Source organism: Manis pentadactyla, chromosome 9, assembly GCF_030020395.1.
Source record: "Manis pentadactyla isolate mManPen7 chromosome 9, mManPen7.hap1, whole genome shotgun sequence".
Taxonomy (NCBI): Eukaryota; Metazoa; Chordata; class Mammalia; order Pholidota; family Manidae; genus Manis; species Manis pentadactyla.
Window position 1 is genome coordinate 11459167 of NC_080027.1, and position 27324 is coordinate 11486490.

The following is a 27324-nucleotide window of genomic DNA, read 5'->3' on the forward strand; positions in this document are numbered from 1 at the left end:
TCCCAGCCCTTCCCCTCCCAGTTCCCAGGCCTGCTGGTCTAGAGCCCGGAAGCCCAAGGGCTAGCTCAGGAGAGGCAACGAGCTTAGAGAAGTGGCTCTCCCTCTGTCCACCGGGAAGAGGTGCACCCAGAGCCGTGCCTCCTGCCCCTGCCAGGGCCATGCTCCCTAGTTCTCCCAGCCACCTCGCCAGCTGCCTATCTCTCTTCTTGCAGCCGGCTCCCAGTCTGCCTCACCTCTCTGGATTATGTTAGTGGCCTCATCGGTCTGTCTCCCTGCACAGCTGTCTGCCCCTCTCGTGCTGTTGGTCAGCCCTGGCCATGCAGTCCTCAGCTTTGCCAGGACCCCTACCTGTGGCCAGCCAGTGGAGCCCCCAGCAGCCACCCCCACCTTCCAAGTATGCTTGATCTCCTAGGAAAGGCCATAGACTGCAGCCAAGTCCCAAGTCCCAGCTATGACTATTTTTTTCTGTCCAACAGCAGATTAGGGGGAAGGAGAAAAAGTCATATTGGACCACAAGTGCATGGGACAGATGCTATTCAAGGGATGATGTGATCTCAGATCCCAGTTTCATAACCTACTAGCTGAGTGACCTTGGGAAAACTATTTAAAGCTCTCTATTCTCCAGTTTCCCATAGGTAAGCAATAGGTAAGATGCTTGGCTACAGCAGCATTGATTAGTCATTACAGATTACTTGGGATATATTGACATGTGACACTCAAGAGAAGAGGCACCAGGTAAATTAATGGGCTAACTGCTCCCAGATAATACGTGGACATTTTTCAAGAGACTCCTAGAGACTGTGCCTTAAGTGGTGGAAGTAACAAATGATGGTGATGTTAATCAATTGACAAATACTTTGAAGACCTAATTTTCTGCTCATCACAGTGTTAACTGGTTGCAGGAAAGCCAAAAGAAATCCAAGACCTAACTTGACTCCTGCCCTTATGGAGACTGCGATCTATCTGGGAAGAGAAGACCAGCGTACCCGAGTCGATAAGGGACAAAGGGATAACTGCAATACACGCTGGGAGGTCTTGTGTGCGCCACTGCAAGAGGGAGGGGCACGCTGTGGGTGCAGGAGGTATTGGACTTGCCTGTGGGCAGGGTGCCCCGCAGTTAGCTGAAGTCCCTGAGTCACCTGGCCCACGTTGGAGGGATCATGCCCAACCTGAGGGGTCCAGGCTCTTCAGGCAGAGGCATCTGCCCAGGCATGGCCAGGGCACCTGCAAACCCTGCCTCCTGCCTAACAGGATAGAAAGGGGAGGGCATCTGGACTGTCTCCACGCAGGGGCAAAATGAGTAGCAGCCTGTAATGTAAAGCAGCAAGCAAGGGGCTATAGGGAATGCGGAGAGGAGGAAGGTAGAGCCCACATGACTGTACTGTGAGCTTCTTAGGGGCTGATTCTGAATCTTCCCATCACTCTATCCCAGCACCCATAGCAGGCTCAAGCCCAAAAGTGTTCAATTACTATATGGAACAAAACAATCTGGAGGAGGGACTATGACCCCCCCAACCCCACCACAAATGCTAGAATCCAAGGCAGAATTTGATTAAGTGCAGAAAGACCCAGGCAAAATACTCTGATGTCAAAAAAGGAGTGATATCATCTACTTGGGTGAGGGCCCTGCTAGTCTGTGAGTCCTATAGGAGGAAATGGTGCCTGAAGTCACTGCTGGATTTCCGAACCCAGTGCAGGGTATGTGCTTTTTCACAAACAGGCAGGTGGGATTAGGAGGATGGGGAGGACAGGGGTCAGTTAAGTGTGTCTGTCTCCATTTTAAGCGATTTGAAGGCAAGCTCCACAATTTATTCACCTTTGCATCCCTACAGCGTTTTAGTGCAAGGCCAGGCACAGACTAAAATATTTGATAATTTGATTTAAACTGATTTAAAGAGTGTGAGGAGAGTAGTGTGTTAGAAGTTGAGAAGAGAGTTTTAAGGAGGCCACTGGTCACCGCTGTCAGATGACCCAGGAGAACTGAGAAAACAGGAAATCCACTGGCTTTGGGATCAGGTGAGTGATCGCAAGAGTGGTTAAAAGGCTGATACCAAACAGTGAGATGAGAGAAGGAGACAGTGAGAGGGAAGCAGAAGGAATGAATGCATTCCCTTAGGAGTTCGGTGGCAAAGGCAATATGGTGGGGGGCATGGTAGGATCACGGAAGGCTTTTTGTTTGTTTGGCTGCTTTGCTTCTGTTCTTTTCAAACAGAAGAGATCTAAGCAGGTCATTGCTGGGTGAGGGGCAGCAACTGGAGAAGCATGGAGAGGCTTGGTAATGGAACCAGGGATATGCAGAGGAGAATCAAAAAGGGTGCTGGGCAGCCGTGTGGAACCAGATGATATCAGCAAACACATCTCTATTGTGGGCTTACACAGCATGGATCGTGACATTCCTGGCCAGCCAGAGGTGGCCAGAGGTGGGGACAGAGTGAAAAGCGGGCGTTTCCCAAGGCTGAGCAGCCATGGCAGAGAAACAGGAACAAGAGACTGTAGAGGGCTAGGAACCGTGCTGCTGAGGGGCTGTGAGCCTTGTGGAGCATGGAACCTGCAGGGTGGGCAGCAGAGAGAACAGGGAGGCGGGCAGCCAGGGAAAGGCTAGGCAAGCACTGGAGTTCACTTCTGCTAAGGATGCAAAGGGTGCATCCTAAGGAGCAAGACTGGGGTTGAGGTGGACCCAGAGGAGAGCCCAGTCTGAAAGGGCACTTCAGAGTGTGAGTTCTTGAACTGCCTGCAAATAGCTCCCTCCTGATGGCGTCAGGGATGAGCCCCTCCTTTGGGTTTTGGCACTGTGGGCCCTGGGCAGGTAGCTCCTGGTGAATGACAGATCATCAGGCTTTTCTGTGGATGAGTTTGTCATTGGTGCTCCATCCACAGCTGCTTCCTGAGAGGTGGTAAGTTTTTGTTGGTTTTCTCAGGTACCACCTCTTAAACATGACCTTACAGTCAGGGGTCCAGGTATGCGGAGGTCAACTGAAGAACCTCGAATAGTTGGGGCCCTGCAGTGTCATGGGGGGAGTATGACCTCTCTCTAGAAGTTCTGTTCCAGGAAGGCTAGGGGGAAGGAGGGAGAGAAGGCCCTCCTCTTTGCCATCTCTAGATAGCGCGGAGGGGACTTGAAATCTCAGTGTCATCTTGGGTGCCTGGAAATGCACCTGTATTTGACAGGATACCCCCAACATGAAGAACTGTCACCTGGCGGAAGCAACCTCTGGGGGGCGGGGGTGGATAGGAGAGGGTACAGAAGAGGGTTTGACAGGCGCGTGGCAAAAGCGTGGTCATGCCTTGCTGCTTCCCGCCTTTGCAAAGACTGACCCAAGGGACTTAGGGCTCCCTCGGTGTGTGAGGAGACTCATTCAAACACTCATCATAGAGACACAGTGCATGCGCGCCCCCACCCTCCCAACTCACCACAGCCGCTCCAAATGGGGAAGGGCCAAGAAGGCCCTTGTTCCCCTCAACCAGAGGGCAAGGGCCAGCGACCCAGGCCTGGCTGAGTGCTCTGATGGGTGGCTCCCTCTCAGCTCCCCCTTCTCCGGAGCCACAACTGTTCCTTCCTTTGTCCCTCTAATTCTTGAGCTCCCTGACTCAGCCTGGTTCTCCTGTTTCCCAGCAGTGGACAAAGCCCTTGTCAGTGGGTGGGGGTGGGGCCAATGAGGGAGTAACTGTGAGTTTTGGAACCAGAGCTCCCGTCCTTTCCTCATTTCAACCCTCAGGGTCCCTCAGTCTCCCTAGTTCAGAGGTCACCTCTAGGTGCCTCCCCATCTTGCCCTGATCACCAAGGCCTGGCTGATGGGGTGGGAACTAACCAGGACCTTCTTCCCAGCCGGACAAAGTCTGACACCTGGTGGCCAGGGTGTAGAATGGCTGGAAGGGGGGCCCTTTTCCAATCTCCCCAGAACTTCTCCAGAGCCAGGATGGCCCAGGTGAAAGGGGAGGTGATGAGAGCAGGTTTGGTGGTGGGGGGGTTGGGACAAGACAGAAGAGACGTCCAGGGCAGAAAAACCCAGACCTGGGGGAACACTGCCTTCTACCTGCTCCCACTCCCTAAGCCCGCCGAGACAGAGAACCTCAGGCAGGGAGCAGGGGGTGGTCTGGAAGGGTCGTGAGGGACTCAGAGAAGCTTCCTTAAAGAATTTTGGCCCACAGAGTGGGGAACGGGGCCCAGGGTATGTGAGTAGGTGGCTGCTGGGGAGAGTGCTCACCTGTCCCCACCTTCCTACCTTTGGCTGACTTTCCCCACACACCCTTTTGTGACTGGGGGAGAGAGGGGGCTCCTAGGGCCCCTGTGCAGTGCTGAGGCCCCCCGTCCTGCACCTTGTCTGAACTACCCAGGTCTAATCCCCCTTCCCCTTGGAGCAGTTGGCAGTGGGCCTCAGCCCTCAGGAAGGTACTGGGCTCCTGTTCCAGCCCTTTTCTCTTTTTTCTCCTGGGATCCCCCAAATCTTTGGCCTTGGCTGTGAAGCAAGGTCCTTGAGTGTTCCTAGGCCAAGGTGTAAAGGTCACTCCTGCTAGTCTCATCATCAGCCTCTGGAGGTCAGGGCTGACACAGGAACCTATGCCTGGATCTCAGGAAATTCCCCAAAGGAGAGAGAATTTAGCTCCCAATTCAGACCTCTAGCCTGGCCCTCCAGCCTGAAGCCTGAACTGTGACAGGCCCGAGGGACAGCAGTGTTGGGGATAGGCCAGGAGGCTGCCTGAGTAGGAACAGGGGTTCCAGGAAGGAACACGATAGGGGTGGATAGCTTTGGGGGGTAAAGACAGAAAAGACGAGGATGGGCAGGTTAAGGTCTGGTCTGGCTGCCAGCATACCTTAGGGATCCAGGTGCCAAGTCAGGGAAGGATGCCTGTTGGGCAGGGATGGTTCCAACCAACTCCTTTGAGCTTTGGGTCTTGATCTTGGACCAGGAGAGAAGGGTGATGTGCCTGTGGAGGGTCCCTCAACTCCAGGCCAGAAGGCCAGCCCTAGGGTACCTGCACTTGAGCTAACTACCTGATTCTCCTTTTTGGGGCTGGGGGAGGCTGAAGGCCAAGGGAGACATTTTCCAGGCTGGGTGGGAGAGGCTGGCAGGGTCTGGCCAGGCTGGGTGGGGGGCAGCTGGCAGGGATGGCACAGACAGTGCCCACAGAGCAGGTCAGGGTGCCAGAGGGGAGAGGGAATCAGCTCAGACAGCAGTAGGAGCCGTGGTGGCCACCCAGTGGCACACTCCATTTCACGCTCCCTGGGCAGTGGCAAGGCCCCACGGCTATCAGCTTTCAGGGGTGGGGCAGACCAGGAATGAGGAGGGGTCTGCCCCACCCCTGGCTGCCTGCTCCCTCGGGGTTCTGTGGGTTCAGGAGTCGGGTGCCACACACTTCTGGGAACCCCCTCTGGGGACAGGGTGGTCATTTCCACAGAGCCCGGCCACCATCCCTCTACAGAGTGCTCAGTGCCTGACTAGAGCCCACGTCTAAGCTCTTCCCAGGCCTGGAGAGGGCCCTCCTGCTTCTCTCTGCAGTGCAGCAGAGCCCCTGCCTCCCTCACTGTGGGCCCCACTTAGTCCACGAGGCAGACGGGGTGTTAGAGTAGTCCCAGCCCAAACACCAAAGCAGAGGGGAGGGCCCTCCAGCTCTGTGCAGGGCACCCGTGACCCTCGCTCCTCCACTCAGCCCCCCTCAAGAAAGTGTATGGAGAGAGCAGGGAGGGGACCCTGAAGATGGGGCCTGCTCCTGCACCTGCGCCTCCCCTTTGGCAGGTCCAACCCCCAGGGGATTTTCCTCCCTTGTGCCCAACCTTCTCCTAATGCAGGGCACCCAGGCTCCAGAGCAGTGGGAGGGAGGAAGCCATTAGCCTCTGAGGAGGCACTCACAGCCCTGGAAGGAAGAACTGGATGGGATCTGGGGGGTGATTAGAGCTGGGCGGGTCCCTGCGCTGATTCCCAGATTCCCACTGACCAACTCTTCGCCTGCTGCCAAGAAGTTGGTGAAGGGGGGAGGTGGGTGTAGGGGTGAGTCAGCCATGACAGGAGCCCAAGGGACAAAGGTCATGGGTGGAGAATTGAGAGACACTGTTTACAGCAGCCTGCCTCTTGCAGGAGGTCTTCTGAAGGCGCTAAGCCAGCCCTATGGTCCAACCCATCTCGGACCCACCCTTTCCCCCTCCTGTTAGGAATTTTATCCTTGTACTGACAACCTGTGTGTCCGGTCTGCCTGCGCCCTTAACCTGTGAGCTTCTGAGAGACACACAGGGGCTGTGGTTTAACTGGGCCCCACAATGCCTGTGATTATTGGCACTTCCTACTTTTAGGAATCATTTTACATCTATTTTAGTTGAGTGAACATGTGGGAAAGTGCACACACAGAACAGTACTTGGCACAGTATGAGTGCCATATAAGTGTTAGGTTTATTGTTGGTGTTTTCTGCTCACACTCTCACATTAGTGCGAGACAGGGCAGATTTCACTAATGCAGAAGTGGGGATCCAAACACACTCTGGCCCCCTGCTCAGGGTGGAATCCTTCTGACTGGCAGGGCGGGCAGGGCTAGGCTGCGGAAGCCCGGGGGAGCCGACAGGGCAGACGCTTGCCTGGACTGGGAGTGGGCAGTGTCTCTGCGCGCCGGCTGTGGGAAAGGGGCTTTGCGACCCCACGGGCTTCTCTAGCCCTGTCTCCTGGGGCCGGTGGGGGTGGGGTGGGAGCAGGGAAGGGCGCTGGATTGCCAGGCTCTCCTCGGACCTCCAGACCTGCCCCCCCCCCACGCTCTGAGGGCCAAGGGGCAGGAGTGGAAGGCTCCAGCTAGGCTCTGGGGACTTACAAACCGGCCACGGGGATTAGCGAGGCTGAAAGAACATTTGCCTAGGAAGAGAAAACGGGAAGTGAGAGGCTGAGGATAACGCTCGGTAAGTCCCCTGGGACGCCCTGTAGCTCCACGGCGGGGGACGTGGGCCGGGGGGCGCAGGAGGAGGGGCTGCAGTCTGGGGCGCCCTGACAGGTCCCCCCACCCCGGCCTCACCCCTTCAGCCCCGGGACCCAGCTGCAGCAGCTGCCCCGCCCCCTGCCTGCGCGCCTGCCATTGGCCGGAGTCGGGCCCCGCTGCACAGAGGCGGCCTACCATTGGCTCAGGCCTTTGCGGCTGGCGTGCCTGTGGGGGTGGGGGACAGGCGTCATTCCCTGGAACCCGCCGACTTCCTCTCTCCCTGTCTGGGTCACTGTCTGCCGCTCGCTGGCCCCAGGCTCGCTCTCTTTCCCGAGACCTCTCTCTCTCTCAGCAGCTGTCCCTCTCGTGCCCGCTGGCCTCTCTCTCTCTCTCCTTCCCCGCAGTCGCCTCCTTCTCCGCCTGCCTGGGTGGCCATCATGGGCAGGAAGCGGCTCATCACTGACTCCTACCCTGTAGTGAAGAGGAGGGAGGGCCCCGCTGGGCACAGCAAGGGGGAGCTGGCACCAGAGCTAGGTCTCTGAGGTGTGGGTGGGGGGCGGGAGGAGTGGACGCCGGGGGACAGAGGACGTGGGCAGTGGAAAGGGAAGTATGACCTCTACTTCCTACACCGGTCTTGGCCGCGGACGGTAGAGGCAAAGGGGTGGGGAGGGTTGGGGGGCAGGGGACCAGGCCTGAGGACCAGCGTGTCGTTGCAGGGGAAGAAACCCAGCCCCTGAGCGTGAGCGTGGATGAAGCGGCGCTGGAGCTGCTCAGGCAGTTTGACCTGGCCTGGCAGTATGGGCCCTGCACAGGTGAGAACGCCGCCGCACACCCCGGAGCCTACCTGTCACCCACGTCTCCTGCGCAGTCTGAACGTGTGCCTGACCCTCTCAGGCACTGTCGCAGTGTCAAGATCCCAACACACCCTTCCACACACATCTCTAGCCTGGCCTCCTCCTTGCTCTCTACGAGGCCCCAGCGTCTTCTTCCCACCATGGCAGGGATCACACGGCTGCAGCGCTGGCATCGGGCAGAGCAGTTGGGCTTGGAGCCTCCCCCCGAAGTGCGTGAGGTGCTGCAGACTCACCCTGGAGATCCCCGCTTCCAGTGCAGGTCAGAGACAGGCCACGGAGGGCTTTCATGGGAGCCAGGGCCTTCTCTAGGCACCACCAGCCTGCTGGCCTCTGGTAGGGGCTGCCCTGATCTGAGAAAGAAACGGTTGAAGATTTGGGGGTCCTTGCTGAGCAGGCAAGAAGGTTCTACAAGGTGCCTGGCTCAAGAGGGCAGAAGGTTGCTTTAACAATTCTTATCTTTAAGTTAATGGTGGGGAAGGGTGGACCCAAAACGCAAGGACTCTCTGTTCAGTACTGAGGGGTTGGCCAAACTTTATAAGCTGTGGCGAAGAACTGGGGCCGGTGAAATCAGATCAAATTAACTGGCCCTCTCTGGTTCCTCCTTCCTACCTGTCCTTGTACACACAGCCTCTGGCATTTCTATCCTCTTTGAGGCACCACCGAAGACCTCCTGCTGGCTACCCAAGAACCTTAGCACACAAGAACCAGTTGCTGCTGTTCAGCTCACCTTTGCCTTGGAGGACCTTTGGCAGGAAGGAGTCTCACAGGGAAGGAAAGGCTGGATCCGACCTCTCCGCAGCACAGCCCCCCATCTAACCAGCAGGCTGCTGGAGCCCCCTCTGAGAGCTGACACAGCTCAAGTCCAGTATGCCCTACATTCAGAGTGACAAGGACCTGGCCATGACCCTTCCGATGCCTCCCAGACCAAACCACTTCAGTCCTGGGGACGGAGTGGCAAACTAGGCACAGCCTTAGGCAAAGCCAGACTCAGGCGAATGATCTCAGAGGCAAAGATGCACTCCCCACCTAAGGCTGGGCATCTGAGGGCAGAACTGGCTAAGCTCACAGGGCAAGGGGTTCACTAATGCTCGTCAATAAAGAACACTGAGCCTGGAAGCCCGAACTCCAGTCCCTTAATGTGGCCCTGCTTGGGATGGCAGCACCCAGCAAGTTTATAGGTGGGAGAGAGCCAGCACCTTGCTTTCCTGCAAGCTGCATGCGGCTCTTCTGCTGCCTAAGCCTAGACCTGCGAGGGAGGAAAGACCTCAAGAGACCCCGGCACAAGTCCTCACAGAAGCTGAGCAACCTTTGATGCCCCCTGGTGGTGCAGAGGGAAACTACTCTTTAGTCACCTTAACTGACCAGCCAGGGAAAATATGCCAGACTGCCACCCAGCCTGCCCAGTGTTGTCCACTTCACAAAAATGGCTCCTCTGTCAGAGGAGGATCCAGGGCCCCACAGCTCATAAGGTTCAGGCAGACCTACACATTCCCAGCAAGCACCTCTGCTTCCCGCATGGAGTCCACCTGGACCCAAAGCAGGGTTGGGGGATCATTCCACTCACAGGACCTGCTCAGAGATGGTGGGGAACTGGACAGTGCTGGGATGGAGGAGAACCAGCCAGGCCAAAAACACTGCTTAGGGGACCCTGGGACGGTGTGCCATAGAGAGGGAATTAGTCCTCCTTATGTAGTCGCCTTCAGTTGATGTATCAGTCTTCCATCCTGGGGCACAGAGAAACATCACTATTAACTCCTTGGAAAAAGGCCTAAAGAGCTGTTGAGCACTGACCATGCCTCAAATACATGAAATTATTATCTCAAAACTTCCCAAAAAACCCATTAAGGTAGATGATACAGGGAAGGAACTGAAGACTTCAAAGGTTGTGCAAAGTTGCCCAGAAGCACCAGCAGGTACTTGTTGGCACAGAGACCAGGGACCATGAGCATCAGGTTCTTCCCACCTCTACCATGACCCTGGCCGTCTGCTGAGCACCTGCTATGTGCCAGGCTCTAGAGGTCCTCTTGGGTGTTCTTAGTGGTGAGGAGATGGAGGGAGACAAACTTGTAAATATGTCAAGTGGTGGTCAGTGTAGAATTAAGGTTAGAAGTCAGAGAATGCCACGGGTGCTAGAGGAGCTGGTCAGAGAAGGCTCTGTGACAGGTTGGCATTTGAGCAGAGACCTGCAAGAAGGATGGGAGTGGGGCTTGCACCTACATGAGTGCCCCAGACTGAAGGAAGCAGGCACACACTCGCCCACGCAGGAGTGTTCCCAGCCCAGTCGGGGAACAGGCCAGCGCGGCCAGGGCAGAGGGAGCAAGAGAAGCGTGGTGGGAGATGAAGCCAGCGAGGTAGCAGGTTGGTCCCATAGGGCCTTGCAGGCCAGGATAAGGAGTCTGCAGTTTATTCTGAGTGACAGAGGAAGACACTGGTGGGTTCTAAATCAATAAATGACATAATCAAACTTCCGTTTTGAAAACATTACTGGCTATTGATGGCGAATGCGTTGTGGAGCTGAGGAAAGAAGAGGCAGGCAAACCGCTTGGGAGGCTCTGGGGGTCAGGCTTACAACAGCGATGGTGATTTGGACCAGGGTGGGGAGATGAGGGTGGGGAGAAGCAGCCAGATTCTTTCTATATTTTGATGGGAGAGCTGACCAACAGTGATTGAGGTTTGAGAGAGAGAGAGAAGCCAAGGGTAACTCCAAAGATTTTGGCTTAAGCAGTTGGAAGGACAGAGTTCCCATTGCTAAGATGGGGAAGACTGGGAAGGGTAGGATAGGGTGGGAATGAATGGTCTGGATTTGAAGTCTGTGACACCCAAGGGGAGACGGGGAGTAGGTAGTGGATATGCAAGTCTGGAACTCTGGGGACAGCTCGGGGTTTGAGATGTAAAGTTAGACATCTTTTAGATGGCACTGAAAGCTGTGAGTGAGGATGGGAGTACCTGAGTGCGTGTAGAGACAAGAAGTGGTCCAAGGATACCCCTGGGACTTCCGCGCTTAGAGGCAAGGGAGAGGACAGGCAGCAAAGGCGACTAAGGAGAGGCACGACTGGAGGAAAACCAGAACGCGTAGGATTTGGAGGCCTGGGCAGAAGGTGTTTCAAGGTCTCAGATGCTTCTGGGAGGCCAGTAAAGTGAAGCCTGAGAACAGCGCACTGGGCTTGGCAAGGTGGAGGTCCCTGGAGGCAGGCGGCTCCGTGGAGCGGGGTGGAGGAGCCCCTGGAGTGGGCTCAGAGGGAGGGTAGGGCACGTGGGCACAGGGCAGCCTGTTCTTTCAGGGACTTTGTACTATGAAGGGAACACAGAGAGAGAGCGGTAACCAGAAGGGATGTGGGATCCAGAGAGGGTTTTCCTTTGCTGTCTTGTCTCGTCTTTTGTTTCAGGTAGAGTAATAATGCAGCATGATTACACAGTGGGAGCCACCCAGTGGGGAGGGACTCTGGTGTTGCTGTGTGAGTGAGGTCTTTGTGAAGGTAAGAAGGGCCAGCACTAGTACACAGCGAAAGGGTGGCCTCAGATGGAGGCATCCACTGCGACAGGAGGGGAAGCATGGGGTTGTGGGAGTAGGTGCAGGTAGGCGGCTGCAGCGGGAGTGGCAACAGTGGAGGGTCAGCTGTTCGCTGAGAGCCTGGCGTGGCTGGGAGGAATCTGATGTTTACGAAGTGCCCTTGGGCCCTCTGCGGTGCTGAACTCAGCACCTCCATTGCCATCTAGTTGATTTCTCAGAAAGTCTCACTAGGTAAGTGTTATCCCCCATTCACAGGTAAGGGAACTGAGCCTGCGAGGAAAGGCAACTCGCTCGGTCAGTGAACACTGAGGCCCACCTCACACCTAGGTCTGCCTTCCCACTGTGGCACCCTGTACCTGTGCCCCCTGCTTCTCTGCCCCAAACCTGCATGCTAGGTGCTGAGGATGGTGTTGAAGAGATAAGACCTACCCATGTGGAAAGTTAAAAAGAACACTGTAATACAAGGGGCACCTCAGGGCAGTGGAGTTGTGTAGACACAGTTCTCAGGAAGGAGAGAGCGGCACCACCGCAGTTAAAGGGCCCCTCACCGCAGGGGCCCTGAGCACAGGGAGGCCACCCCCATTGCACTGGTCCCCTGCACCAGCTCCTTCTCCATCCGGGTCCGTTCTCTGCATGCCCTTCCACTGCATTCCGAATGCAGACTCCCCGCTGTGGCTGGGGGGTGACCCAAGATACCTCCATTCTGAATATTCTTAGTAGTTGTGTATTTTATCTTAAAAACCTTTGGCTAATTTAGCATTCTGCTCCATGATATGTCTGGAGTAGTTTTATGTCTGCAGCATAAAAATGGATGAAGTTACCAAGCAGAACGAATGCTGCAGGAAGATGCACCACGTGTGGCCTCTCAACTCTGACAGGCCCCCCACCCCTACCCTGCCCAAGCCGGGCAGCACGGCAGAAAGCGCCACACATGCTTAGCAGAAGGAAATGGGAGTCAGTGGCCCTTGAGGGTGAATAAGGGCCCAGGCAGAGAAAAATGTATTGTAGGCTCATTCAGGGACGGAGCTCAGCAGAGGCGACGCGGAGAGGCAGACACTGAGGGTAGAAGTGTGCAGACCGCCATAGATGCTGCACGAAAACCGGCGTGACAAGAAGCTAGCATTTCAGTGCTTACTACGTAACCAGCACTGTTTTAAGTGCCCATTATCCTCACCACAACCCTAGAAATAATTGTAAACTTTTTATAAAGTGACTCTGAAATGGAAATTCTGACACAGCAAGGCTAAGAACTTGCCCAGAGTCACACAGCATGTCAGTATCTGGAACAGGATTGGTGCCGGCACTCATATCATGCAGGGTAATGCTAGTGAGGTGGACTGGGACCAAAAACAGGTTCTTGGGCCTGAGACAAAGGAGCCTGGACTTATCTACGGTGGTGACAGCACATGAAGGTCTTTCAGCAGGAGAGAGAGACGGGAGAAAAATAATCATTCTGGACCATCATTTGACCAGGTCTGGAAGAAAGACGAGACAGGCAAGTAGCTGCAGGCAAGACTGCCAAGTGGGGTGATGTTAAATATTTAAGACATGGTGCTGAGACCCTGGACAGAGAACAACACAAAGGACAAAGAGCTACAAGAGATATTGCAAAGGAAGTTAACAGGACTTGTGTTTGGGAAGAGAAGAATGGGGAGGCGGCATCAAATTTGACTCAGGTTTTGAGCTTGGGTAGGTGACAGAATGCTGACGCTGTGAGCAGGAAAATGGAGACTGGGAGGAGAGACAGGCTTGATTTCACGCATGTTTAGTTTGAGATGATGACAGGACACCCAGTGGCATAGATGTTTCTAGTGAGCAGTGGTAACCTGGAAGTCAAGTCCAGCAGAAGGTCGGGGGAGAGTATGGTGTCCAGAACAATCTGCACAGGACAGACACTTGAGCCCATGAGCATGGATGATTCTCTGAGAGAGACAGGCCCGGGCACAAAGGCAGGATCAAGGATGGCACTGGAGAAAATGCTCTCTAGAAGAAGGTGGAAGACCAGGAAACAAGATGGGAGCACGTCAGAGTGGCAGGAGAGCCCAGGTAGAGCAGGGTTCAGTAGGGTCCCGAGACGTCACAGGAGGGAGGGCCTGGTGTGACGCTCAAGATGTCAAGGAAGCTATCTAGGAGGATCTGGAAAGGCGACAGGCTGACTCACCCCAATTCCGTCTCCCTATTTCCTGTTTCCCTCTGTCCCTGTTTTTCAGCTCTCTGGCATCCCCAGCTGTCAGTAACTCCCAGTGCCACACCCACTGATGAGGGCCACGCTGACTCATTCTTTATTGACTCAGATGTGGCAACATTTATCCACCTTCAAACTCAGACACTCACTAGTAGCATGAAGGTTTGAGGAGATAATTTACCAAGAAACTCAAACGAGGGAAAGTAACAGGTTTCTGAATTACTCTTGAAGTAGATTGAAGCTACAGCAGTGCCAGCTTTAGGCGGATTTGGGTTAACACCACCTCTAGGACTTAGGGGATCCTCGACGTGATTGCTAGTTTTCTCTGCAGCTAGGTTTCTAGTTTATCCACATGAGCCCTCACCTAGGAAACGATAACTCTGTGCAAGTCATGGAAGATGCAAATGATCAGAACCCCAGATCTAGAGCTCTAAGAGCTTACTGCGGTAGGAAAGAGAGGCGGTGAAGACGTGCAAGTGAATTTCAAACACTGCCACAAGACTGGTGTGAACGTGACACTGAGAACTCAGACTTCCTATAGTTGGGTATTTAAGGATGAGAAGGGGGTTCCACAAAGTGGACAAGATTCCCGATCCTTCTTGAGCCCTACTTTGTCTCTGGAAGGAAAAGGCCTTTCTTAGAAATCTCCTCTGGGATCAATGCCTGCATCCCCTCACCAAGAGGTTCTGATGGCTCCTAGTCCTGCAAGGACTTGCATATTGTTTCTCTGTGCAGCCTTCCCTAAAAAGAGCTAAGGATTTCTCCTCTGTCCCTGTGGTAACCTGTTTATATTGTATTGCAGCAGGTCACATTGCTACAGTAATAGAGTTCATTGCCTCCACTGCTAGGGTGTTTTATCCCTGGCATGTGTACCTAGCACAGGGTCGGCTACCTAGTAAGCACTCAAAGCTGACAGAACCTTCCCACTACATTCACACCTGCTGTTTAGTCTGCTGGTCCTTCTAGCCTGTGAGATCATCTATGTCCAGTTGTAAAGGCCAGTCTAAACTCCAGTGAAATCTGGTCTATAAGTCACTTTTCCTGAGGGTTATGTGGCCTTGATGACAGGAGCCATCTTTGCCTAGAGCCTTCTCAGCAAGGAAGGCATCAAAGCAGCCAACTTCAGAAGTGGATTCCTTTACATATTCTGCTTTGAAGCCTGTGCCTGCACTGGGCCAGCCTGCCAAATGCTCATCTGAGGGCCACTCAGATGCAGAGCAGAGGCAAGCATCGTATCTAGGATGCAAAGGGGTCCTTGGGTACAACTCCAAGAACACCAATTTGGCATTATTTATCAAAATTACAAATGTACATATACCTTTCAGCTCATATTTAGAAATTTATCTTACAGATACACTTTTATGTGTAATATAACATTTTTATTATAGCATTATTATTTATTATACATTAACGGTAACATTGTTATAGCACTGTTGTAATAGCAAAGATGACAAGCAGCCTAAATGTCTATTGATAAGGCACTATAAAGTAAGTTATAGCACATGATGGATACTGTACTGCAGAAAGTTCCAGGAAATGCCTTATGTATTGGTAGAGAAAAGGATCTCTAAAATATACAGCTAAGTGGGAAAAAAAACATTTACAGAACAGTGTGCATAATATGCTACAATTTGGGCAAAGGTGTGTGTGTATTTGCTTGTATTATGCATACAGTGAAGGACACCCAATAAGCTGATACGATTAGTTGCCTTTGAGAGGAAGGTAACTTGGTGGCTTGGAAATAAGAATAAGGGGAAATTTTTCACTGAATAGTACTTCTGAATTTTGAACTATGTAACTGTATTACTACTATTTAATCAATCAATCAATAGGAAAATGTTGATGTATTTCACAAATACTAAAAAGAATAGAGCAATCCTACGGGGGAAAGGTTTACTGGGTCATGTACTGTACTGGCTTTGTGCAGGGGTCGGGTCTCCTGATACTACACCCTTCTTACAACATTCCAGCAGGAGAGAACCGTCTCCTACCTGTCCTTATGGTAGGGTCCTGGCAGGGGGAAGATCCAGGACTGGCTCTCTAGAAGGCCCATTTCTTCTTTTACTTGATCTCTGCCAGGCACCTGGCATTGCCCTACCCGGGACGGGAGTCAACTTGTCATGGCGACAGGTTTCACAAGCGTCCAAACGCGATGAGTCCAGTGTAAGTCCAACCAGTCCATTCCCTATTCACTTAACAAGTGCATTTGGGGCCCTTGTTAGTGTGAGTACAATGTGGAATATACACCTTGGAGAGTTCTTGAAGAGTTTTCAGTCTATCCTTAAATATATGATAAGAGGCCCAACCTCACTCAAACTAAGATTGGCAAAAGCTAAAAAACTTGGGTAAAAAAGCTAAAAATCTGTTGGCCAGGCTTGGGGGAAACAGGTGGGAGCACAAAATGGGTAGCCTCTACAGAGGGGATTTGGTAGTACTAATAAGACAACATAACATTTGCCCTTTGACCCAGCAATCCCAACTCTAGGATCTTACGCCAGAGAGTCACTTCCACAAACAATATAACAACATATTCACAAACTTATTCGCTGTGGCATTATTTTTAATCACAGAATATTGGAAACAACCTAAGTTCCTTTCCATGGAGACTGATTATATAAACCTACCCAATGCAATACCATGCAGCTATAAAAAGGAAGAGGCAATTTCAGCTAGCTGATATATGGAGTGATTGCCAGGAAATATTGTTAAATACATAGTATGCTACCTTTGTGTAAGAAGGAAGGGGAAATAAGATATATATTTGAAAAACAAAACATAGGAAGAGGAAAGGATCTTTCCAGGCCTCTTTTCTTGGTCTGTAAAAGGCCGATTTCAACCTGTGTCTTCGTATTCTTTTCCTTCTGCACGTGTCTGTATCCAGACTCCCTCCCCAGTCATCATGGTAGGATCTACTCTGAGGACCTTATTTTAACTTCCTACTTCTGGACAGACTCCATCTCCAAACACAGTCACATTCTGAGGCTCTGAGGGTTAGGATTTCAACATATGAATTTGCAGGGGGGAAATAATTCAGCCCATAATCAAGTCTGTCTTGTTGCTGTTTCTTTTCTATTTGTCTCATATTCTTTTGTTCCTCAGTTCTTCTTTTCCTGCCTTTTTTCAGGAATGGAATTAATATTGAATTTCATTTTATAAGTCAGTATTTTATAGTAAATAAAATCAATATATTTTATATCCTTTTTAGTTATACCTCTTTTTTTTATGGTTGCTCTAGAAATTACAATATGCATCACTATTTTATCACAGTCTAACTGAACTTCTTCACATTTCACAAACATAAGAACCTTACAATAATACAAATTTATTCCCCAATCTTTGTGCTATTGTATTTTATTCCTGTATATCATAAACTGTATCTTTTAATAATATTACTTTTGCTATAAACAGACAATTGTCTGTCTTATGGAAATTAAGAGAAGAAGAAAGCCATTCTTTTATAGTTAGCCAAATATTTATCATTTCTTTAGATCTTAATTCCTTCCTACAGATAGATCCGAGTTCCCAGATTTCCTTTCACCCTGAATAATTTTCTTCAGCACTTCTAATAGTGCAGGTCAGCTGGCAATGAATCTCTCATCTTTTTTTCCTAAATGTCTTTATTTCTCCTTCATTCTGACAGGCATTTTCATTGGCTACAGACTTCTAGGTTGAAACTCGCCTTTGGTCAGCACTTTAAAGTTGTCACCCCATTGTCTTCTAGCCTCCACTTTTTCACACCATTGTTCCTCTACATATAATGTGTCTTTTTTCACTAGCTGCTCTCAAAATATCTTAACCTTTGGTTTTCAGCAGTTTGGTGGTAAGGTACCTCGTTTAGGTGTGATATTTTTGTGCTCATTCTGTTTGTGATTTGCCAAACTTTTTGAATCTGTAAGTGAATGTTTCTCATCAAATTTCAGAAATTTTTTTGACCATTCTCTCTCCAAGTATTTTTTTTTTGTCCCAGTCTCTGTCTCCTCTCCTGGAACTCCAGAAACATGCATTAGACTGCTTGATATCATTCCCCGGATCACTGAGGCACTGTTGATTTATATTCAATATTTTTATCTCTGATGTTCGGATGAGATCATTTCTAGGACCTGTCCTCAGGCTCATGCTCTTTGCTTCCGCTAAGCCTTCTCCAATCTTCAGGTAAGCCCATACAATGGATTTTCCCATCTGTTTGGTTCTTGGTTTACAGTTTCAATTATTCTGCTAAGATTCCCCATTAAGGCCACCATATTTTCCTTTAAGTTCTTAATCATATTTGTAATAATTGCTTCAAAGCCCTTGTACACTAATTCCAACATCTGCATCATCTCAGGGCATGTTTCCACTGACTTTTTTCTTGGTCATGGGTCATATTTTCCTTGAATGACTAATGATTGTTTGTTATATGCTAGACATTGTCTAGGAAATAATGTCTTCCTTTAAAGAATGCCGAGCTTTGTTCTGGCAGACGATTCACTTCTGGCAGTTCTCCCTGAGCATTTCGAGACTCGGTTTCAGGAATCATTAGGCCAGGTCTAGAGTGGCCTTTGCTCTTGGGAAGGAGTTAGCGACCAGCTGAGCCTTGTAAGGAGACAGACAGTAAATCATTCTCAGCTTTTCGGACCATATGGTCTCTGTCACAACTACTGGGCTCTACCACTGCAGCACGAAGCCAGCCACAGACAACGTGTTGACAAATAGGTAGGCATGGCTGTATCTGGCCCACAGTGGGCAAGATTTGGGTAGGCAATGATTTGCCGACCCCTGCTCCAGGATGTGGTCCTTAATCCCAAGGCATGGCCTTTCTAGTGTCTCAGGCCAATCAATACCCAAAGTATTAATGAAAGTATTTCACCCTGGCTAGGCCAGAGTGCAAGTTCTCCCAGCACTGTATGATCTGATCTCTTGTACAGCCTTTCCACTCCCAACCCCATAGCAGCGACTCTCTGCCAGCTCTCACCCTGCACGTGTGCAGCCCAGTCTGCAGCTAAGGACCCACAGGGAACCCACATATGGACTTCTTGGCATCCCCCCAGCCCCGGCACAGCTCCCACCTTCCTGATACCCTGCCCTGTGATTTCCAGCTGCTCCCACTCTGATTGCCGCCTTATCAACTCCGCAGAACTGTTGAGGCCTGCTTGGGCCCCACCTTAAGCGTTTTCCTTCTCACAGTATTCACAGTCCTCCTTATTGTTTAAAGCCTACTAATAGTTGCTCTATATATTTTACCCAGGTTTATAATGGGAGGGCTCTGGCATGGTCAGAAACAGAAGTCCTAGAACTCAATGATTAAAGTTTTTTTTCTTTTCATTCTCTGTCCTTTGAAAAGGTCTAGAAGCAATAAAACCTTAGTAGCAATGAGCACACTTAGAACCTAGACCTTAGTTTCTAAATATCTTGCTCCACATAAAGAAACTAGAGCTCTCTGGGCAAATGGCTGATTCCAGGTTTGGGAAGGGGAAGCACCAGGTGCAACTGGAACATTACATTGTGCTGGAAAGCAGTGAAGTGCTCAAAGACTGGTGATGTGACACAAGGACTAGGGCCAGCTCGAAGCCACTCTCGCTGGCCAAATATAGGAAAATTCGAGCTTCTAAAAGAATAATGATGGTGATGGCTTAAACACACTGAACTAAAATACTTTAAAAATTAATCTACAGTGGTGCTAAAAAAAGACAAGGGAAAATTCTTCTTGACTGAAGAATAGCAGCTTGTTACATTAAGTGCACAGTAAGCACAGAAGGAATTATATAATTTTTGAAAACGGGATGAAATAAATAGTTTAGGCAAACATCATTACTTGATATGAAACCAACAATGAACAGACTGCTGGGGACAGGATACCCTCACACAGCCTCAATTTACCACCCAGTAGATTACTTATGACTGAGAAGGGAGAAGGGTTCCCTGACAATGGAGAGATCTTAACCAAGTATTCAAACTCAGCTTCAACACTAACGGGATAAGCGATATTAAATGACCAAAGTAATGAAACAGAACATATCACTTCCACAGTGTTCTTGCAAAAAGGTTTAACATGAATCTAATTATGAGGAAATATTTAAAGAAATCCAAATTGAAGGACATTCTAAAGGACAACTAACTTGGATTCTTCAAAGGTGTCAATGTCATGAGAAAGTAAAAAGCAGAGCTGTTTAGACTAAAGAATCAAGGGACATGACAACCCAATGCAGTCTGATCCCTGACTGGAGCCTGAATCAAATATTTTTAAAAGCTGTAATGGAAAATCTAGGGATATTTGGAGAAATGTAATTATGGTCAGTAGTCTAGATGATAATATTGCATCATTGTGAAATTTTTTGGTTGCTATGTAAATAGTTTGGTGTTTCCTCAGAAAGTTAAACACAGACTTACCATATGACCAGCAATTCCACTTGTAGGTACATACCCACAAGAATGGAAAGCTGGGCCTCAAACAGACGAACAGCTTGTACACCATTGTTTATAGCAGCATTATTCACAGTAGCTGAAAGGTGGAAACAAGCTGAGGGTCCATCAATAGATAGATGGCTAAACAAAATGTGGAATATTACTCAGCCTTCAAGAGGACTGAAATGCTGATACATGCTGCAACACGGATGAATCTTGAAGAAAGACATTAGGCAAAGTGAAACAGGCTAGACACCAAATGACAAATACTGTATGATTCCATCCTATGGGAAGTCAAAACATAGGCAAATTTATAGACAGGAAGTAGAAGAGAGATTCCCAGGGGGACGGGATGTTTAATGGGTGCAGAGTTTCTATTCATAATGATGAAGTTCTGGAAATGGATAATGGCGATGGCTACATAACATTGTGAATATATATAGTGCCATAGTTGTACACCTAAAATGATTAAAGTAGTAAATTTTATGTTATATATATTTTACCACAATCTTTTAAAAAGGACATTGTGCTTATGTGAAGCAGTGTCCTTATGATTAGGAGATATGAGCCAAAATATTTAGAGGTGAAGTAACTTAATGCCTGCAACTTATTTTCAATGGGTCGAGAAAAAAGAAAGAAATGTGGCAAAAGCCTAACAATGGGTGAATCTAGACACAGGGTAAATATATACGTTCATTGTACTAGTCTTTCAACATTTCTGTAGGTCTGAAATTTTTCAAATAAAAAGAAGGTGCTCAATAGATATTTAAAAATGAATAAATGAATGGGCGCAGGGACCCTCCTAGACAGAGTACAGCATGAGCAAAGGTGAAGGGGTGGGAAAAGTGTTTTCAAGGAACAGTCAGTAGTCTAGTTTGATTTGAGTGAAAGGTGCAAACTTAGAACATTCAGGGAGACAAAGCCAGAAAAGTAGGCTGGTGCCAGAGTGGGAAAGGTCCTGAGCCAAAGGGCAGAGTCTGCCCAGTGCTTGGCAGGCCGTGGGGAGCCACGGAAGGCTCTAAACATGGGAGTGACAGCTATGGAGGGATGCAATACTTCAAGAGTAATCCAGTCATGATGCTGCAGACAGACTGAAGGGCTTGACCAGCTAGGAGGCTGTTACGGTAGCCTTGGCCTGGGAGCAGGGACTCGGGCTGGGTGGAGGAAGTGGGAATAAAAGGCAATCCTTTTGTGAAGGCTATCAGAATTTGGTAACTGATGAAATGTGGAAAGTAAGGTTTACACCTAGGAGTTGGAGAACAGAAGAAATGGGAAAGTTAGCAGGAGAGAGGCTGGTTTGCAGCCCAAGACTCAAGAGAGAGGAACTGTAAGAAAAAGGAATGGATTTAGTTGTATCCCAGCCACCCTGTCAAATGCACCATTCACAGGCCCACAGGCAAACAGGAGTCCGGCTGGAGCAGGATTCTCTTTCTAAAGATAGCTTCTCCCTCAGACCAGCCTCACCTGCTCCACAACCATCCTAGGGATCAGCAGGCCCTTGAAGCGAACTGGCACCTAACAGTCCTGCTCTGATAGCATCTCTTCAACCTGGTGCCTTCGCACTTAGCCTGGACACAGCCTCTTCCTGACCCGACCTTCTCTCTTATCTGAGTCCTTTTTCCTTTGCAAGAGGAGAGGAATCAGGTATCTGCCCTGGAGCACCAGTCCCACAGTGTGCAGGCCAAGATGGCTCCTCAGTAGCTCAGGTGTGGGTGGGCCAGGGGTGGAGGGAGAGGAAAGAGATGAAACAGCAGGGCTAAGGTGGATGGAGGCTGCACAGGGTGGTGGGTGGGGCAACAGGGGCCTCCTGCTGCAGATGTGGCTGCTGGGAGAGCATGTAGGCCATACTCTAGGAAGCTCCACCTGCCCTGTGGATACCCAGCAGTACTGGGGTGGGGGGATCTCTGCTTACCAGCTTGAGCAACCCATTGACCCCTAAATAACTCCACCTGCTGCCCCCAAACTCCTTCCTCTTTCCCGACACTCAGCTCCCTCTCCCAGTTTCCCATTTCTGTGTAGAAGAGCTTGAGGTTGGCAGGAATGTAGATATTCTGATGAGGCAAAGTTCAGCCTAGCACAGGGACTTTTTGGATGCTAAGACAAAGAGACCGTAGACAGGGATGGAGGGGGCACCTGGCAGAGGTGCCAGTAAGGTGGAAGCTATAGAGAAGGTTTCCTGAGTCCTTCATCAGACGAGAGCCGGTCTGCTAAACCAAGAGATGAACAACACAACAGTGTGTGCCACCTTGGGGAACAGGCAGCTACTGTCCTGGGCACACCTGCCCAGCCCCAAGCCTTCTCAGGCCACATGAAGATAGGTTCTATGTGTACTGCATATAATTAGCTCTGTCTCCAGGGGCATCCTCCTTCACCCAACCTGTTACCCACCCCCACAATTAGGTCTGGCTTGAGTTAAGCCAACTGGTGGGGTCTTGCTCTAGTCTGGGCTTGTTCCATGTGCCCTTCCCTGCCAGAGACACCCTCACCTCTACCCCTGAGGCTCACAGAGCTGCCACAAGAGATGCCAATGGGGTGGGGTGTGGCATGACTACCTAGGCCAGGGAATCCCACCAGACAAACTTTTCCAATCTGCCTTTCTACCCAGTAGGACAAGAGCCTTCATATTCTTGGTCCTCTAGCCCAAATACAGAATCCCCTAAGGTGTCCCAGCTCTCCAGAGGGGCTTCCCAGGAGTGGACAAACCTGGCAGAGTGAGAGGAGGAGCACCTGCTGCCATGGGAACAAGTCACTATCTAATGAGGGCATGAGAATGAGACACTCTGGTTAAATACATCCAAAGACGGAGAGAAGCTGGGCTGGGCTAGAAAACTGAGGAAAATGGGCAGGAAATTCTGACTGAAATGGGAAGAAGGGAGTCCTGGTCTAACTTTAGGTTAGCCTAGAACACAGAGCTGTGGCCTCACCGGTAGGCAGATGGCACCCCTTCAGTGATAACGGAGGCAATGAAAGATCACTGGTCTCAGGGCCATGATTTGGCCCTTTGACCTATAACCTAAAAACTCAGATCCTCACATGGAAAAGTGAAAGTCACAAAATAAAACTTGCCAGCTTTCATAAATCGTAAAGGCTCAGCTCGGCCCTGATGTGGGCTGACGTAGGCCTCCACGGCAGGCACTGAGCTGCAGTCACTCCTCTGAAGTGCCAGGTCTGGAGTTATTAAAGCTTCACGTGGCACTTCACTACACAGGAGTCCTGGCACACCCAGCAAGCACTTACCCGCAGCCGGTGGAGTGGGAACAAATGGGAGGGGCAGGACAGCCAGGCTCCAGGGTGAACGCACAGGCTGCTAGGAGGGTGGCTCACCTTGGGTTATGTCTTCAGGAAAAGGAGCATTTGTGGCGCCCAGAAGTCCGGCACTATCCCGCATCTAGGGACAAAATAGGAAGTCACTTGTGCCCCATTCCCTCTTCGGTTGTGTCCACTTAACCTTCCCCCCGCTTACTCGCTCTAAGGATGACTGCACCCACTTTGAGCAACACAGCAGCCCAGGGGGGTGTCTGAACAGGACTTAGGAGGCTTTGCCTCTCCTCAAGCCATTCTCTGCTTTGCCCTGCTCGAGCAGCACCTCCCTCCCAGGTCCTAACACTGGACAGCTGCTCTGAGTGCTCTGCCTCAGCCCCTGGCACAGGTTTGGCCCGAGGCAGAACTGGAGGAAGGTCAGGAAGCCTAAAGTTGGCACTCTGTCCCTTCACAGCAGCTGCAGGACTTGGCAATCTGGGGGCATGGTGGACAGTTTCCCACTCCCAGGTTGTCAAAGATGGGAGAGAAATGTCTCTGGGGAAAAGTGGGCCATAGAAAAAGAAAAGCCAAGACAGCCACAATGCCACAGAGCCAGACGAGCCTCCATCGCTGACCCCCAAGACTGCTTCACGGTCCTGTGTTGCGGTTTCCTCCGCTTGTGGTTGGTCAGCACCACCTTTCCAGGGAAGGAGGCTCATCAACCCTCCTGCCCATTCACTGAGATCGTGTTCACTTTGCTCCCAGTTGGCTGATACTGCACTAAATATGCCAGCAACTTGGCCCTTGCCCCATACTCATCTGCCTACTCACATTCTTCCCCTAGAAGACAGGCTGTAAGAGGGCATGTGAGCCTAATAAAAAGGCCTCAGACATTTTTATTAAGAGACCATATCTCATCTCAGCTCCCCTCTGCAGGAAGCTCATAGCCCATTCATTCACTCTCTGTGTGCCATCCATGTTTCAAACTGGGAATAAAATATTGGCCAAAGCTCAGTCCCTGCCAACTGGGAGCCACCACCTAGTGAGTGCTGCAGACATTTCTCCCTCCTGCCTCAGGGCTGATACTCAGGAGGGTGCCCGGAGTATCTTTCCCTACTTCTTGGCATATCCGCGTTCCACATCCTCCATGGCCTGGCTCAGATGCTGTCTTCTCCTTGATGCTCTCACCCACAGTGAGCAGTGGTGTCTTCCGCCTCTGAATGCTCACAGCACGGTTTCCTGTACCTCCCTCATGACACGTCACTTCCTACTTGTGTTATGTGTTTTGTATGCATGGTTGATCTCCACAAGACTCCATTTCTTTAGGGTAAAGGTCATCATACACATCACGGTATCCTTCAGAGTACACACTACCATGTGTATAACAGGTGCTCAAAGAATACTCATGGAATATGGCTTCCACATAAAGATGACTGACGGCTTGTTTGTGAAGCTACTGGGAGTTGCCAGATTTGAAAAATAATACATTTCTATCGCTAATTTAGAACTCCTTGTTAGGATTTTTCCAATTAACACAAAGCTTGAACTCAATGCAGGTAGTGCAGGATTCTTATGGATTCCTCATAACTGTGTATCTAGTCTAATTTAAATGTTATGTTATAGAAATGATTCAATATTCAGCTGTTTCTGCATCACAACATGTAAGTGCTCACATACTCTGTGAATTTTAAGGGAGGGAAAGTATCTTCTACACTACATGGTGTTGGGTTTGCAGCGCCCAGAGGCCTTGTGGAAAAGATATAATAACCCAGGCTACAGCTGAAGGGAGGGGATCCAGCCTTGGGCGAGAAGACCCGGGCTTCCCCATCAGAATCAGTCGATAAAACTATCCTACCTAGGAGAATGGATTTGTCTGGAAATAGAGGAAGTGACTCCAAAAATTAGGAAAATGTCTCATAGTGGCTAAGGAATGTTTCTAAAACTATCAGAAATGATGGCTGGGACTTGGGAATAGCACTAATTCAGTGGAAGACCCGGGCTAAAAACATATGAGCATTATCTCATTAAATCTTCAAACACCTGAGGTGGCACTATCACTAACCCGTTTTGCAAATGGGGAAATTGAGGCTCAAGAGATGTAATAACTTTGGCCAAAGCCACACACCCAAGTTTCTCTGACTTTCGATCCTGAGCTGAGATCCTTGCTCAAACCATCCAGCCCCCTTTCCTTCTCTCGCAGTTGGTGAGCAGTAAGGCTGATGACCCCACATCCGCCACGAGGGGCCGCAGGGACCATGTGCGTCTACCTCCTGACTTACAGAGAGGGAAACGGGCTCAGAGAGAACTTACCCCAGGTCACACAGAGCCAGGGTTGCTCTGTAACCGGATCGCCGCGTGCACTACGATTCCAGCTCAAGCCCCACTGAAGCCCAAAGGGGGGAGCCCGGGTCCCGGATCCTTCAGAGAAAGGCTGAGGCGGATCCCACCCCGGGCGCGCTCCTTGCCCTGCCCGGTGCTACCTCCACGTACACCTGCGGCGCCAACCATCCCACGGGTGCCGCGCCCCGCCCGCGCCCCGGGAGTACCTGTCGGCGGCGCAGGCCCTCGGCTGGGGGTGACAAGGCGCTGAAGTGGAGCAAGCGAGGCCCAGCGGGCCAGAGTCGGACACCGGCCTCGCCAACTCGGGCCTCCCCGACCCCTTTGCCTCACAACGCTGAGGGCCCAGGAGCGCGCGGACGCCGAGAAGAATTTGGGGGCGCTGCTGGTCCGGGAGGCGGAGCCGCCCAGCCTCCTCCCCTCAGGCCCCCTACTTTGCCCCCTCAACCATGTGCAGATCCCTTCCTAGTGTCTGTCAGGGCACCTGAGGGGTAGCAAGAGCTTCGCGCTCTACAGAGTCTAGCTCAGGCGAGGTTTCCATGGAAACTAGAGGTGGCTCTTTGCGCCTGCGCGGATACGATATGCACTCTGGGAAATGTGGTTTTCGGGCTGTTACCTTGAGGCCAGAGGAATGGACGCAAGATGGCGCGCGAGCGTCGCTGCGGATTTGGAGCCGTCTGTTCTCCGGCCTCTGGGCGCCCTTTCCGGGCGCTGTTGGTGCTGGAGCGGCCGCGGAGGCCTGAAGTGTAGCTTCCCTAGGCAGTCGGGGCTCGGGGATGCAGGGTGAAAAGACGGGGGCGCGGTCTCTTCGGCGTGTTCGGTTTTGCTGTTTGAAAAACGTGTTGTGACAAGCGGCCTCCCTAGCTCGTGGCCGGTCCAAACCCGGGCCAAGCCGGGCCCGACGGAGGGAGAACCTAGGGGAGGTGGGAGCTGGCCTTGGAGGAACGGATTGCCTGAGGGACTCAGGCTCCTCTCCGCGCAAGTGTTCAAGTCGGAGCCGGGGCTCCTGGGTCCGTGGCAGCTGACCTGGGGTTTCCTGAGCAGGGGTCGCCCTGACCCTTCTCGGCGGAGTTTCCGTGCTCCTGGATTCCCCGGCCCGCCTTGGACAGAACTGGGAGCTATGTGCGTTGACTGCCGAAGAACCACCCTGTCCACTACCCAGTGAGGCCTCTGACGGAGATCCAGAAACCTAGACTCTCATTCAGGCTGTTAGAGACGCATCTACTTTTCTGCGTTCGGTTTCCTTATTTCTCAAACAGTGGTACTTGTAACTGTCTGCCCCTTCTCCGCTGGGAGTGTTGCAAGGTTCATATGAGATGACACTGATGTGTAAGGCTAGACAGTCCTTTAAAAATTAAATACACATAGTCTTTGCTTCAGTAATTCTAGAAATATGTCCAACAGATTTTGTGGCCACGTGTGCATGAGGAAGTATATACAAAGGGACTTAAGCATTACCTGAATGGAAAAAAATCCCATAAACAAATGTACATTAGTAGATGATCATTTAAATAAATGATAGATTCCATAAAATAAGAATATGAGTGGTTATTTTGAAAATTAAGAGTTTTCTGTGATGTGCAACTCTGATATGAATCAAAGTGCAGAATAATATGTTAACGTGCTATAATTTCTACTTTAAAAAAATACACAAATATATTTGATGACATATGTAGGGAATGTCTTTGGAGGGACTCAGAAGCAGCTGGAAACTGGTTGCCTGTGAAGGACTGGAGGACAAGGTCAGAGGGAGACGTATTCTTCATTCTATATCTTTTCTTTTTGAATGGTTTCTGGCCCCTGGAGCAATTTGTGTGAGCTTTGTATATACATACAGTTCTTATCATTTGTCAGCATTTTTGATGCAGCTTCCCTTCGTTTTGTTTCCCCACATGCTGAATTCCTATTTCTCAAAGTTCTGC

General features: G+C 50.7%; 1 protein-coding gene and 2 long non-coding RNA genes across 3 annotated transcripts; 1 reads left to right on the top strand and 2 right to left on the bottom strand.

Moving 5' to 3' along the window:
• Positions 1 to 3619: 3619 nt before the first annotated feature.
• Positions 3620 to 7226, bottom strand: LOC130684789 (uncharacterized). Its single transcript, XR_008999127.1, has 2 exons — positions 7090 to 7226; positions 3620 to 6833 (listed from the first exon to the last, which is right to left on the bottom strand). It is a non-coding gene; the product is annotated as an uncharacterized LOC130684789 (long non-coding RNA).
• On the top strand, positions 7138 to 8864 carry POLD4 (DNA polymerase delta 4, accessory subunit). The gene is made up of 4 exons (XM_036931014.2): positions 7138 to 7428; positions 7611 to 7706; positions 7896 to 8007; positions 8376 to 8864. The coding sequence occupies exons 1-4, from the start codon at positions 7332 to 7334 to the stop codon at positions 8398 to 8400; spliced, it is 330 nt and encodes a 109-aa protein (XP_036786909.1). The 5' UTR covers positions 7138 to 7331; the 3' UTR covers positions 8401 to 8864.
• LOC130684790 (uncharacterized) lies at positions 7981 to 25971 on the bottom strand. The gene is made up of 3 exons (XR_008999128.1): positions 25612 to 25971; positions 23150 to 23213; positions 7981 to 8098 (listed from the first exon to the last, which is right to left on the bottom strand). It is a non-coding gene; the product is annotated as an uncharacterized LOC130684790 (long non-coding RNA).
• Between the last annotated feature and the right edge of the window lie 1353 nt (positions 25972 to 27324).